Below are 13,171 nucleotides of genomic sequence, written 5' to 3'. Positions count from 1 at the left end.
CCACCAGAAGGAAGTAGAGGAACCACCAGAAGGAAATAGAGGAACCACCAGGAGAACGTGGAGGAACCACCAGAAAGAAGTGGAGGACCCACCAGAAGGAAGTGGAGGAACCACCAGGAGGAAGTAGGGGAACCACTAGAAGGAAGTGGAAAACTAGCAAAAAGGAAGTGGAGGAACCACCAGGAGGAAGTGGACGAACCACAAGGAAGTAGAGGAACCACCAGGAGGAAGTGGATGAACCACAAGGAAGTAGAAGAACCATCAGAAGGAAGTGGAGGACTCACCAGAAGTAGAGGAACCACCAGAAGGAATAGAGGAACCACCAGAAGGAAGTGGAGGACCCACCAGAAGGAAGTAGAGGAACAACAAGAAGGAAGTAGAGGGCCCACCAGAAGGAAGTAGAGGAACCACCAGAAGTAGAGGAACAACCAGAAGTAGAGGAACAACCAGAAGGAAGTGGAGGAACCACAAGGAGGAAGTAGAGGAACCACCAGAAGAAGTGGAGGAACCACCAGAATGATGTAAAGGAACCACCAGAAGAAGTGGAGGAACCACCAGAAGAAGTAGAGGAACCACCAGAAGGAAGTGGAGGAACCACCAGAAGGAAGTGGAGGAACCACCAGTAGGAGGGAAAGGAACCACAAGTAGGAAGGAAAGGAACCACAAGTAGGAAGTGGAGGAACCACCAGTAGGAAGTAGAGGAACCACCAGTAGGAAGTAGAGGAACCACCAGTAGGAAGTAGAGGAACCACCAGTAGGAAGTAGAGGAACCACCAGTAGGAAGTAGAGGAACAACCAGTAGGAAGTAGAGGAACCACAAGGAGGAAGAACTACTGATTAAATACAAGAGACTTACTTAGCCATGCCATCCATGAGGTGGGTGAGAGAATCATTGAAACGGGCGGAGACGGTGGGCGTCCTGGGTTTCATGGTAACGAAGCGACCATTGGCTTTGGTCAAAGTCTTGTTCTCAGACAGCAGTCGCACGTCCAAGAACATCTCTGACAACATCTGTGGAGAAAGAGAGGCAGCAATTGCAATGATAGGCAACAATTGCAATTAAAGAGGCAACAATTGCAATTAAAGAGGCAATAATTGCAGTGAAAGAGGAAGAGACTGCAGTTTGAGGCACCAACAGCAGTGAAAGAGAGGTAGCAACTGCAGTGAAAGAGTGGCAGTTATACTGTTTGGGCACATTATATATGACTGTAATTGGAGCATTTCGTCAACATTTATATTATTTTATTTACCGTCAACAGTTATGTTGTTTAAGCACATAATCAATGGATGTACTGTGTGAATGTATTTTCAAGAGTTATATTGTGCAAACATTGCCAGTGGTTATACTTTAAAATAACATAAATGATCAAACTGAACATATCGAACACTATATTAACTAATGCAATAGTAATTGAAGAAAAGCCACAGGAGGGACTCACGGCATGTTTAGAGGAGATGAGGAGCTCAACAACATCATTTCGGAGTGTATCTCTGTTCTTGTCGAGGAAGCCCTCAACACTGTACCAAACCTGCCCAGCGTAGTGCTTGATGCCGAACTCCATGGAGGACATCCTCGGTCTGTGCGCGAAATGTAAACAAAACGGAAGATGAGAATGAAAAATATGGGGAAATGGAGACAGCTTTGATTTTTAAGATATTTGGAAAGAAGATTTGTTCTGCTTGCTATGTAATCTAAGAAAGGTATTGCACAAGCCCAGTCCCCTTTCTTGCTCATGTTGTCATAATCATGAACACTGTCCTGGCGCCTCTAAATAACACACACTAACGCTGAAAGTTTGAAGAGGAGTTCTCCAGTTGTCGCACAAATAAAACAATATATTAACATGTTATAAAACTGGCAAAGTTGCATCTACACAGCCTAAATCCAAAAGCTATCATCATATTCATTAGATGCATCAGCAATTCAAGACTGAAGTCATTCAGAAGAGTTATACTCAAGTTATACTTAAGTAATGTCACGGAAAAAAAAATACCATCCCATTTTAGAAAAAAAAACTGGCAAGTTAACACCTACACACTCTACTAACAATTCCAAACTTCTAAGTAGGATACATCAGTGTTGAAAGCTTGAAGCAGATCAGTCTTCTTAGTTATTACACTGAAATCAGAACTGGAAATGGTCTCTATAAAAGTGACCCGAGGGCATCTGTGTGTGCCAATAGTTTCTTGAACATTTCCGTACTTACAGTACACCACAGTGTTGAAAATTTGAAAGTGATCAATGAAGCATTCTAAAGTTATACCAAAAAATTCAAGTGAAGAATTTTTTTTAAGAAAACCCTTTAAAAGCACTTCTCTGGTGATACCAAATAAGAGGAAGTAACCAATAATTTTTCTTATCTCGTAACACTCACTAAGTCTAAGTAAAGAATAAAAGAGACACAATACCATGACTGGAACAATACACAAATAACCCGCAAATAGGAGACTGAAACTTATGACGACGTTTCGGTCCGACTTGGACCAATAACTAGTCACACACATATATGAGAAGGGAGCCAGTATATATTTATACGAGAGGGGGTGGGACGGTAGAACGACAGACGGTCGAGTACTGTTAAAGGCAGTTTCATTCTCCTATGTGCGAGTTATTTGTATTCTAAGTGTAAGTATGGTGACTGGTGGAATACACAAGGTTTACCACCACAAATGATATCTTATGTGACTCGAAGAACAAAATTTAGTTAAATTAATTACCCAAGTTATGTTGTGTCTTGAGATTATTTTCATACTCATGGGAAGCCCTAAACCCACAGGGGTCATACAGAACCTGGGAAATGGGAAGAAATCAGACCTGATACGAGTAAAGGAAGAGCTCCACTTCATAGGATCAAACTCCCCTCACCAGCATCAAGGGACGTGTGAAGGGAGAGAAGGGGGAAGGGGTGGGAAAGAATGCCTCACCTGGAGTAGAGCTCGTTGAGTGCATGGTTGTAGTGACACTTCTCGAGGAAGGAGTGGTCAGTGGCCTTGGGAAAGTTACTCTCGTCGTCCAGCAGGTGAAGAATACCTACAGGCTTGCGGGCCACCAGCTCGATCACCGGCAGGTTGTCCTGGTGAGAAGTGAGGGAAGATTAGCACAGTAGACCCATAGATCGATCGCTAGCGCACTCAGCTCAAACTCTGAAGTCAGGGGGTAGATCCCCCGGTAGGGCTGGAAAACATTAGGATGTGTTTCCATAAGACACCTTCTGTCCCTGTTCACCCATCAATAAAATAGGTACCTGGGTGTTAGTCGACTGGTGTGGGTCGCATCCTGGGACAAAATTGACAAAATTTGCCTGAAATGTTTTGCATAGCAAGGGACTTTCTATATAGTAGTAAGTCATTGATGTCTGCTAGGCAGACCTTGTACATGTACTTGTAGAAATAAAGATATCATTATTATTATAGAAGGTACGTTTAGTTGGTAACCTCGGTGTAGGGAAAGGAAAGGAAGGAGAACTGAATATAGAGAGGATAAAAAAGTGAAATAAAGTAAAAATGCTTGGAGGAGAGTTGAAGCAGCTAATTTTGGGAGGGGAGCGAAGACCATTTAATACATTGAATTTACTGAAATTAGCAACACACACATATGCATCATTCTGGTTGCTCCATCTATACATTGATTTTTCTAAAATTTATTTGCTAAAATAGTAAAACGTAGAGATCAACATAACTAAGATTTTTAACCTTTGTTTATCTTTAAATAAGGAAAATACATTGGCAATAAATAAAAAAAAATACGTACATAAAAAAAATCTCTAATTAGTTAAAAACTAGAGTCAATGTTGTGAGTGGCAGCCCACCTGAAAGTCAATGTTCTGCCATTCTATCTTCTCCTTAGCGTACTCCTGCTGCTCTAACTTGAAGATGTGTTTATTGAAGTGAAACTGCAGCTTCTCGTTGGCGTAGTTGATGCATAGTTGCTCGAAGCTGTTTTCCTGTGGCACCAGAGACAAGGGTCAGTTGTGTGAGTATTACATTCATAAATAGTCACCTGTGTCATCATGTGATGGCAACAAGCTCACTGACACACAGCTCACCTTTAAATTTGAATCACATAAGAGAATTTTCCCTTTACTTTGACAAAGTTTTCTACCATGTCTTAGCTTATAAATGAACAATGCATCATTTAGTTCAAGACAATTTATGTAAAACTATTCAATACACAAGAGAAGGTTTAACGTGTCGTTAAACAATATATTTTTTTATAAAACAAATCATGTAAAAGTATTTAATAACAAAAACTAAGAATGGACTCACATATGTGGTCAACCTTAGTCACTTTTTTAAACACTATGTACTTGAGTGTCCACTTACTGAGGAATACAGAGATAGTGTAAAACACCTAAGTAATATGTCAAGTAATCTTAATGAAAATAAGATACCAGACATATTAAGCAAATATCTTAAATTTGTTTGCAACAGATAAGACAAGCTGTAGATATAATTCCCGATATATTCGTCTTAATCTAGGTAGTAGGTTGGTAGACCGTCCTGCCAAGTGAGTGTAAAATGAAAGCCTGTAATTGTTTTACATGATGGTAGGATTGCTGGTGTCCATTTTTCTGTCTCATGAACATGCAAGATTTCAGGTATGTCTTGCTACTTCTACTCACACTTAGGTCACACTACACATACATTCCATGTCATTCTACTTTGATCCATTCTCTCTAAATGACCAAACCACCTCAACAACCCCTCTTCTGCCCTCTGACTAATGCTTTTATTAACTCCACACCTTCTCCTAATTTCCACACTCCGAATTTTCTGCATAATATTTACACCACACATTGCCCTTAGACAGGACATCTCCACTGCCTCCAACCGTCTCCTCGCTGCTGCATTTACCACCCAAGCTTCACATCCATATAAGAGTGTTGGTACTACTATACTTTCATGCATTCCCTTCTTTGCTTCCATAGATAACGTTTTTTGACTCCACATATACCTCAGCGCACCACTCACCTTTTTTCCCTCATCAATTCTATGATTAACCTCATCCTTCATAAATCCATCCGCCGACACGTCAACTCCCAAGTATCTGAAAACATTCACTTCTTCCATACTCCTCCTCCCCAATTTGATATCCAATTTTTCTTTATCTAAATCATTTGATACCCTCATCACCTTACTCTTTTCTATGTTCACTTTCAACTTTCTACCTTTACACACATTCTCAAACTCATCCACTAACCTTTGCAATTTTTCTTTAGAATCTCCCATAAGCACAGTATCATCAGCAAAAAGTAACTGTGTCAATTCCCATTTTGAATTTGATTCCCCATAATTTAATCCCACCCCTCTCCCGAACACCTTAGCATTTACTTCTTATATAACCCCATCTATAAATATATTAAACAACCATGGTGACATTACACATCCCTGTCTAAGACCTACTTTTACCGGGAAGTATTCTCCCTCTCTTCTACATACCCTAACCTGAGCCTCACTATCCTCATAAAAGCTCTTTACAGCATTTAGTAACTTACCACCTATTCCATATACTTGCAACATCTGCCACATTGCTCCTCTATCCACTCTATCATATGCCTTTTCTAAATCCATAAATGCAATAAAAACTTCCCTACCTTTATCTAAATACTGTTCACATATATGCTTCAATGTAAACACTTGATCTACACATCCCCAACCCACTCTGAAGCCTCCCTGCTCATCCGCAATCCTACATTCTGTCTTACCTCTAATTCTTTCAATTATAACCCTACCGTATACTTTTCCTGGTATACTCAGTAAACTTATTCCTCTATAATTTTTACAATCTCTTTTGTCCCTTTTCCCTTTATATAAAGGGACTATACATGTTCTCCGCCAATCCCTAGGTACTTTCCCCTCTTTCATACATTTATTAAACAAAAGTACCAACCACTCCAACACTATATAATCCCCTGCTTTTAACATTTCTGTCATGATCCCATCAGTTCCAGCTGCTTTACCCCCTTTCATTCTACGTAATGCCTCACGTACCTCCACCACACTTACATTCTGCTCTTCTTCACTCCTAAAAGATGGTATACCTCCCTGGCCAGTGCATGAAATTACCGCCTCCCTTTCTTCCTCAACATTTAAAAGTTCCTCAAAATATTCTCGCCATCTACCTAATACCTCCCTCTCCCCATCTACTAACTCCCCTACTCTGATTTTAACTGACAAATCCATACTTTCCCTAGGCTTTCTTAACTTGTTTAACTCACTCCAAATTTTTTTCTTATTTTCATTAAAATTTCTTGACAGTGCCTCTCCCACTCTTTCATCTGCTCTCCTTTTGCACTCTCTCACCACTCTCTTCACCTTTCTTTTACTCTCCATATACTCTGCTCTTCTTATAACACTTCTGCTTTGTAAAAACCTCTCGTAAGCTACCTTTTTCTCTTTTATCACACCCTTTACTTCATCATTCCACCAATCACTCCTCTTTCCTCCTGCCCCCACCCTCCTATAACCGCAAACTTCTGTCCCACATTCTAATACTGCATTTTTAAAACTATTCCAACCCTCTTCAACATCCCCACTACTCATCTTTGCACTAGCCCACCTTTCTGCCAATAGTCGCTTATATCTCGCCCGAACTTCCTCCTCCCTTAGTTTATACACTTTCACCTCCCTCTTACCTGTTGTTGCCACCTTCCTCTTTTCCCATCTACCTCTTACTCTAACTGTAGCTACAACTAAATAATGATCCGATATATCAGTTATTTTCATATAGTCGGACTTGAGTCCTGGAAATGGGAAGTACAATGCCTGCACTTTAAAGGAGGGGTTTGGGATATTGGCAGTTTGGAGGGATATGTTGTGTATCTCTATACGTATATGCTTCTAAACTGTTATATTCTGAGCACCTCTGCAAAAGCAGTGATAATGTGTGTGTGGTGAAAGTGTTGAATGATGATGAAAGTATTTTCTTTTTGGGGATTTTCTTTCTTTTTGGGTCACCCTGCCTCGGTGGGAGACGGCCGACTTGTTAAAAAAAAAAAAAAAAAAAAAAAAAAAATCAGTTGCCCCTCTATAAACATGTACATCCTGGAGCCTACCCATCAACCTTTTATCCACCAATACATAATCTAACAAACTACTTTCATTACGTGCTATATCATACCTTGTATATTTATTTATCCTCTTTTTCATAAAATATGTATTACTTATTACCAAATTTCTTTCTACACATAGCTCAATTAAAGGCTCCCCATTTACATTTACCCCTGGCACCCCAAATTTACCTACTACTCCCTCCATAACATTTTTACCTACTTTAGCATTGAAATCCCCAACCACCATTACTCTCACACTTGATTCAAAACTCCCCACGCATTCACTCAACATTTCCCAGAATCTCTCTCTCTCCTCTACACTTCTCTCTTCTCCAGGTGCATACACACTTACTATAACCCACTTTTCACATCCAATCTTTATTTTACTCCACATAATCCTTGAATTTATACATTTGTAGTCCCTCTTTTCCTGCCATAGCTTATCCTTCAACATTATTGCTACTCCTTCTTTAGCTCTAACTCTATTTGAAACCCCTGACCTAATCCCATTTATTCCTCTCCATTGAAACTCTCCCACCCCCTTCAGCTTTGTTTCACTTAAAGCCAGGACATCCAGTTTCTTCTCATTCATAACATCCACAATCATCTCTTTCTTATCATTTGCACAACATCCACGCACATTCAGACTTCCCACTTTGACAATTTTCTTCTTATTCTTTTTAGTAATCTTAACAGGAAAAGGGGTTACTAGCCCACTGTTCCCGGCATTTTAGTTGACTTTTACAACACGCATGGCTTACGGAGGAAAGATTCTTATTCCACTTCCCCATGGATATAAAAGGAAAAGTAATAAGACCAAGAACTATTAAGATAAAATCAAAGAAAACTCAGATGAGTGTGTATAAATAAATGTGTACATGTATGTGTAGTGTGACCTATGTGTAAGTAGAAGTAGCAAGACATGCCTGTAATCTTGCATATTTATGAGACAGACAAAAGACACCAGCAATCCTACCATCATGTAAAACAATTACAGGCTTTCGTTTTACACTCCCTTGGCAGGACGGTAGTACCTGCCTGGGTGGCTGCTGTCTACCAACCTACTATATATATATATATATATATATATATATATATATATATATATATATATATATATATATATATATATATATATATATATTTCTAGGTAGTAGGTTGGTAGACAGCAACCACCCAGGGAGGTACTACCGTCCTGCCAAGTGAGTGTAAAACGAAAGCCTGTAATTGTTTTACATGATGGTAGGATTGCTGATGTCTTTGTCTGTCTCATAAATATGCAAGATTACAGGCATGTCTTGCTACTTCTACTTACACTTAGGTCACACTACACATACATATACACATTTATTCATACACACTCATCTGAGTTTTCTTTGATTTTATCTTAATAGTTCTTGGTCTTATTAATTTTCCTTTTATATCCATGGGGAAGTGGAATAAGAATCTTTCCTCCGTAAGCCATGCGTGTTGTAAAAGTCAACTAAAATGCCGGGAACAATGGGCTAGTAACCCCTTTTCCTGTAAAGATTACTAAAAAGAATAAGAAGAAGAAAATTGTCAAAGTGGGAAGTCTGAATGTGCGTGGATGTTGTGCAGATGATAAGAAAGAGATGATTGTGGATGTTATGAATGAGAAGAAGCTGGATGTCCTGGCTTTAAGTGAAACAAAGCTGAAGGGGGTGGGAGAGTTTCAATGGAGAGGAATAAATGGGATTAGGTCAGGGGTTTCAAATAGAGTTAGAGCTAAAGAAGGAGTAGCAATAATGTTGAAGGATAAGCTATGGCAGGAAAAGAGGGACTATAAATGTATTAATTCAAGGATTATGTGGAGTAAAATAAAGATTGGATGTGAAAAGTGGGTTATAATAAGCGTGTATGCACCTGGAGAAGAGAGAAGTGTAGAGGAGAGAGAGAGATTTTGGGAAATGTTGAGTGAATGCGTGGGGAGTTTTGAATCAAGTGTGAGAGTAATGGTGGTTGGGGATTTCAATGCTAAAGTGGGTAAAAATGTTATGGAGGGAGTAGTAGGTAAATTTGGGGTGCCAGGGGTAAATGTAAATGGGGAGCCTTTAATTGAGCTATGTGTAGAAAGAAATTTGGTAATAAGTAATACATATTTTATGAAAAAGAGGATAAATAAATATACAAGGTATGATGTAGCACGTAATGAAAGTAGTTTATTAGATTATGTATTGGTGGATAAAAGGTTGATGGGTAGGCTCCAGGATGTACATGTTTATAGAGGGGCAACTGATATATCGGATCATTATTTAGTTGTAGCTACAGTTAGAGTAAGAGGTAGATGGGAAAAGAGGAAGGTGGCAACAACAAGTAAGAGGGAGGTGAAAGTGTATAAACTAAGGGAGGAGGAAGTTCGGGCGAGATATAAGCGACTATTGGCAGAAAGGTGGGATAGTGCAAAGATGAGTAATGGGGGGGTTGAAGAGGGTTGGAATAGTTTTAAAAATGCAGTATTAGAATGTGGGGCAGAAGTTTGTGGTTATAGGAGGGTGGGTGCAGGAGGAAAGAGGAGTGATTGGTGGAATGATGAAGTAAAGGGTGTGATAAAAGAGAAAAAGGTAGCTTATGAGAGGTTTTTACAAAGCAGAAGTGTTATAAGAAGAGCAGAATATATGGAGAGTAAAAGAAAGGTAAAGAGAGTGGTGAGAGAGTGCAAAAGGAGAGCAGATGATAGAGTGGGAGAGGCACTGTCAAGAAATTTTAATGAAAATAAGAAAAAATTTTGGAGTGAGTTAAACAAGTTAAGAAAGCCAAGGGAAAATATGGATTTGTCAGTTAAAAACAGAGTAGGGGAGTTAGTAGATGGGGAGATGGAGGTATTAGGTAGATGGCGAGAATATTTTGAGGAACTTTTAAATGTTAAGGAAGAAACAGAGGCAGTAATTTCATGCACTGGTCAGGGAGGTATACCATCTTTTAGGAGTGAAGAAGAGCAGAATGTAAGTGTGGGGGAGGTACGTGAGGCATTACGTAAAATGAAAGGGGGTAAAGCAGCTGGTACTGATGGGATCATGACAGAAATGTTAAAAGCAGGGGGGGATATAGTGTTGGAGTGGTTGGTACTTTTGTTCAATAAATGTATGAAAGAGGGGAAGGTACCTAGGGATTGGCGGAGAGCATGTATAGTCCCTTTATATAAAGGGAAAGGGGACAAAAGAGACTGTAAAAATTATAGAGGAATAAGCTTACTGAGTATACCAGGAAAAGTGTACGGTAGGGTTATAATTGAAAGAATTAGAGGTAAGACAGAATGTAGGATTGCGGATGAGCAAGGAGGTTTCAGAGTGGGTAGGGGATGTGTAGATCAAGTGTTTACATTGAAGCATATATGTGAACAGTATTTAGATAAAGGTAGGGAAGTTTTTATTGCATTTATGGATTTAGAAAAGGCATATGATAGAGTGGATAGAGGAGCAATGTGGCAGATGTTGCAAGTATATGGAATAGGTGGTAAGTTATTAAATGCTGTAAAGAGTTTTTATGAAGATAGTGAGGCTCAGGTTAGGGTGTGTAGAAGAGAGGGAGACTATTTCCCGGTAAAAGTAGGTCTTAGACAGGGATGTGTAATGTCACCATGGTTGTTTAATATATTTATAGATGGGGTTGTTAAGGAAGTAAATGCTAGGGTGTTTGGGAGAGGGGTGGGATTAAATTATGGGGAATCAAATTCAAAATGGGAATTGACACAGTTACTTTTTGCTGATGATACTGTGCTTATGGGAGATTCTAAAGAAAAATTGCAAAGGTTAGTGGATGAGTTTGGGAATGTGTGTAAAGGTAGAAAGTTGAAAGTGAACATAGAAAAGAGTAAGGTGATGAGGGTGTCAAATGATTTAGATAAAGAAAAATTGGATATCAAATTGGGGAGGAGGAGTATGGAAGAAGTGAATGTTTTCAGATACTTGGGAGTTGACGTGTCGGCGGATGGATTTATGAAGGATGAGGTTAATCATAGAATTGATGAGGGAAAAAAGGTGAGTGGTGCGTTGAGGTATATGTGGAGTCAAAAAACGTTATCTATGGAGGCAAAGAAGGGAATGTATGAAAGTATAGTAGTACCAACACTCTTATATGGGTGTGAAGCTTGGGTGGTAAATGCAGCAGCGAGGAGACGGTTGGAGGCAGTGGAGATGTCCTGTTTAAGGGCAATGTGTGGTGTAAATATTATGCAGAAAATTCGGAGTGTGGAAATTAGGAGAAGGTGTGGAGTTAATAAAAGTATTAGTCAGAGGGCAGAAGAGGGGTTGTTGAGGTGGTTTGGTCATTTAGAGAGAATGGATCAAAGTAGAATGACATGGAAAGCATATAAATCTATAGGGGAAGGAAGGCGGGGTAGGGGTCGTCCTCGAAAGGGTTGGAGAGAGGGGGTAAAGGAGGTTTTGTGGGTAAGGGGCTTGGACTTCCAGCAAGCGTGCGTGAGCGTGTTAGATAGGAGTGAATGGAGACGAATGGTACTTGGGACCTGACGATCTGTTGGAGTGTGAGCAGGGTAATATTTAGTGAAGGGATTCAGGGAAACCGGTTATTTTCATATAGTCGGACTTGAGTCCTGGAAATGGGAAGTACAATGCCTGCACTTTAAAGGAGGGGTTTGGGATATTGGCAGTTTGGAGGGATATGTTGTGTATCTTTATATGTGTATGCTTCTAGACTGTTGTATTCTGAGCACCTCTGCAAAAACAGTGATAATGTGCGAGTGTGGTGAAAGTGTTGAATGATGATGAAAGTATTTTCTTTTTGGGGATTTTCTTTCTTTTTTGGGTCACCCTGCCTCGGTGGGAGACGGCCGACTTGTTGAAAAAAAAAAAAAAAAAAAAAAAAAAATATATATATATACATATATTTATATATATAAATATATATATATATATATATATATATATATATATATATATATATATATATATATATACACTTTAACAAGTCGGCCGTCTCCCACAGAGGCAGGGTGACCCAAAAAAGAAAGAAAATCCCCAAAAAGAAAATACTTTCATCATCATTCAACACTTTCACCACACTCGCACATTATCACTGTTTTTGCAGAGGTGCTCAGAATACAACAGTCTAGAAGCATACACATATGTAGATACACAACATATCCCTCCAAACTGCCAATATATATATATATATATATATATATATATATATATATATATATATATATATATATATATATATATATATATATATATATATATATATATATATGTTGTATTCTGAGCACCTCTGCAAAAACAGTGATAATGTGCGAATGTGGTGAAAGTGTTGAATGATGATGAAAGTATTTTCTTTTTGGGGATTTTCTTTCTTTTTTGGGTCACCCTGCCTCGGTGGGAGACGGCCGACTTGTTGAAAAAAAAAAAAAAAAAAAAAAATATATATATACACCCCTCTGGGTTTTCTCCTGCTTTCTTTCTAGTTCTTGTTCTTGTTTATTTCCTCTTATCTCCATGGGGAAGTGGAACAGAATTCTTCCTCCGTAAGCCATGAGTGTTGTAAGAGGCAACTAAAATGCCAGGAGCAAGGGGCTAGTAATCCCTTCTCCTGTATATATTACTAAATGTAAAATGAGAAACTTTCGTTTTTCCTTTTGGACCACTCCGCCTCGGTGGGATACGGCCAGTGTGTTGAAAGAAAAATATTCGTCTTAACTCTTTTGGAGAATTGTTCCTAAGCCTTGTGTGCATCCATTTATACCTGCGCTCCCGTCCACTGAATGGATACAGGGGTGCACAATAAACTACCCATTTAGGAGAGAAAATAAACAAAAAATCGGAGAGGTCTGGGACCACAGCCTTGGAACACAACCCACCTTGAAGACCTCGAAGCCAAAAATATCGAGAATGGAGATATGGGTCTTCCTAGAGCCCTTGTGGATGATCTGGTTGATACGACGGACGAGCCACGAGAAGAGGGAGGAGTAGAGTGCCTTAGCCACAGCGTCGCGGGCGTCCAGGGCCTGGTCGATGTTGAGGGGCGTGAACACCCGCTCGTTTCTCGCCTCCTGCAGCAGGGGAAAGAGTTACTTCTTTCCTAAGGGATTTGAGATGGTATGAGGGTAAATAGGGAGGTGACTGGGTTTGGTTAGTTGCTCT

The 13,171-nt window shown here is 39.5% G+C and overlaps 1 protein-coding gene across 7 annotated transcripts in view; it reads right to left on the bottom strand.

Moving 5' to 3' along the window:
* Myo10A (Myosin 10A) overlaps positions 1 to 13,171 on the bottom strand; it is a 255,381-nt gene that overhangs the window by 110,837 nt on the left and 131,373 nt on the right. For all 7 annotated transcript variants that reach the window (XM_053784837.2, XM_053784834.2, XM_053784836.2 and 4 more), the window contains 5 exons: positions 12,889 to 13,080; positions 3,810 to 3,944; positions 2,926 to 3,074; positions 1,440 to 1,578; positions 857 to 1,011 (listed from right to left, as the gene is read on the bottom strand). In XM_053784837.2, coding sequence (XP_053640812.1) covers positions 857 to 1,011; positions 1,440 to 1,578; positions 2,926 to 3,074; positions 3,810 to 3,944; positions 12,889 to 13,080 — 770 coding nt within the window. The remainder of the gene's footprint in view (positions 1 to 856; positions 1,012 to 1,439; positions 1,579 to 2,925; positions 3,075 to 3,809; positions 3,945 to 12,888; positions 13,081 to 13,171) is intronic.

This window comes from Cherax quadricarinatus, chromosome 51, assembly GCF_038502225.1.
Source record: "Cherax quadricarinatus isolate ZL_2023a chromosome 51, ASM3850222v1, whole genome shotgun sequence".
In the NCBI taxonomy this organism is placed as follows: Eukaryota; Metazoa; Arthropoda; class Malacostraca; order Decapoda; family Parastacidae; genus Cherax; species Cherax quadricarinatus.
This window is presented reverse-complemented; position numbering and strand designations above follow the sequence as displayed.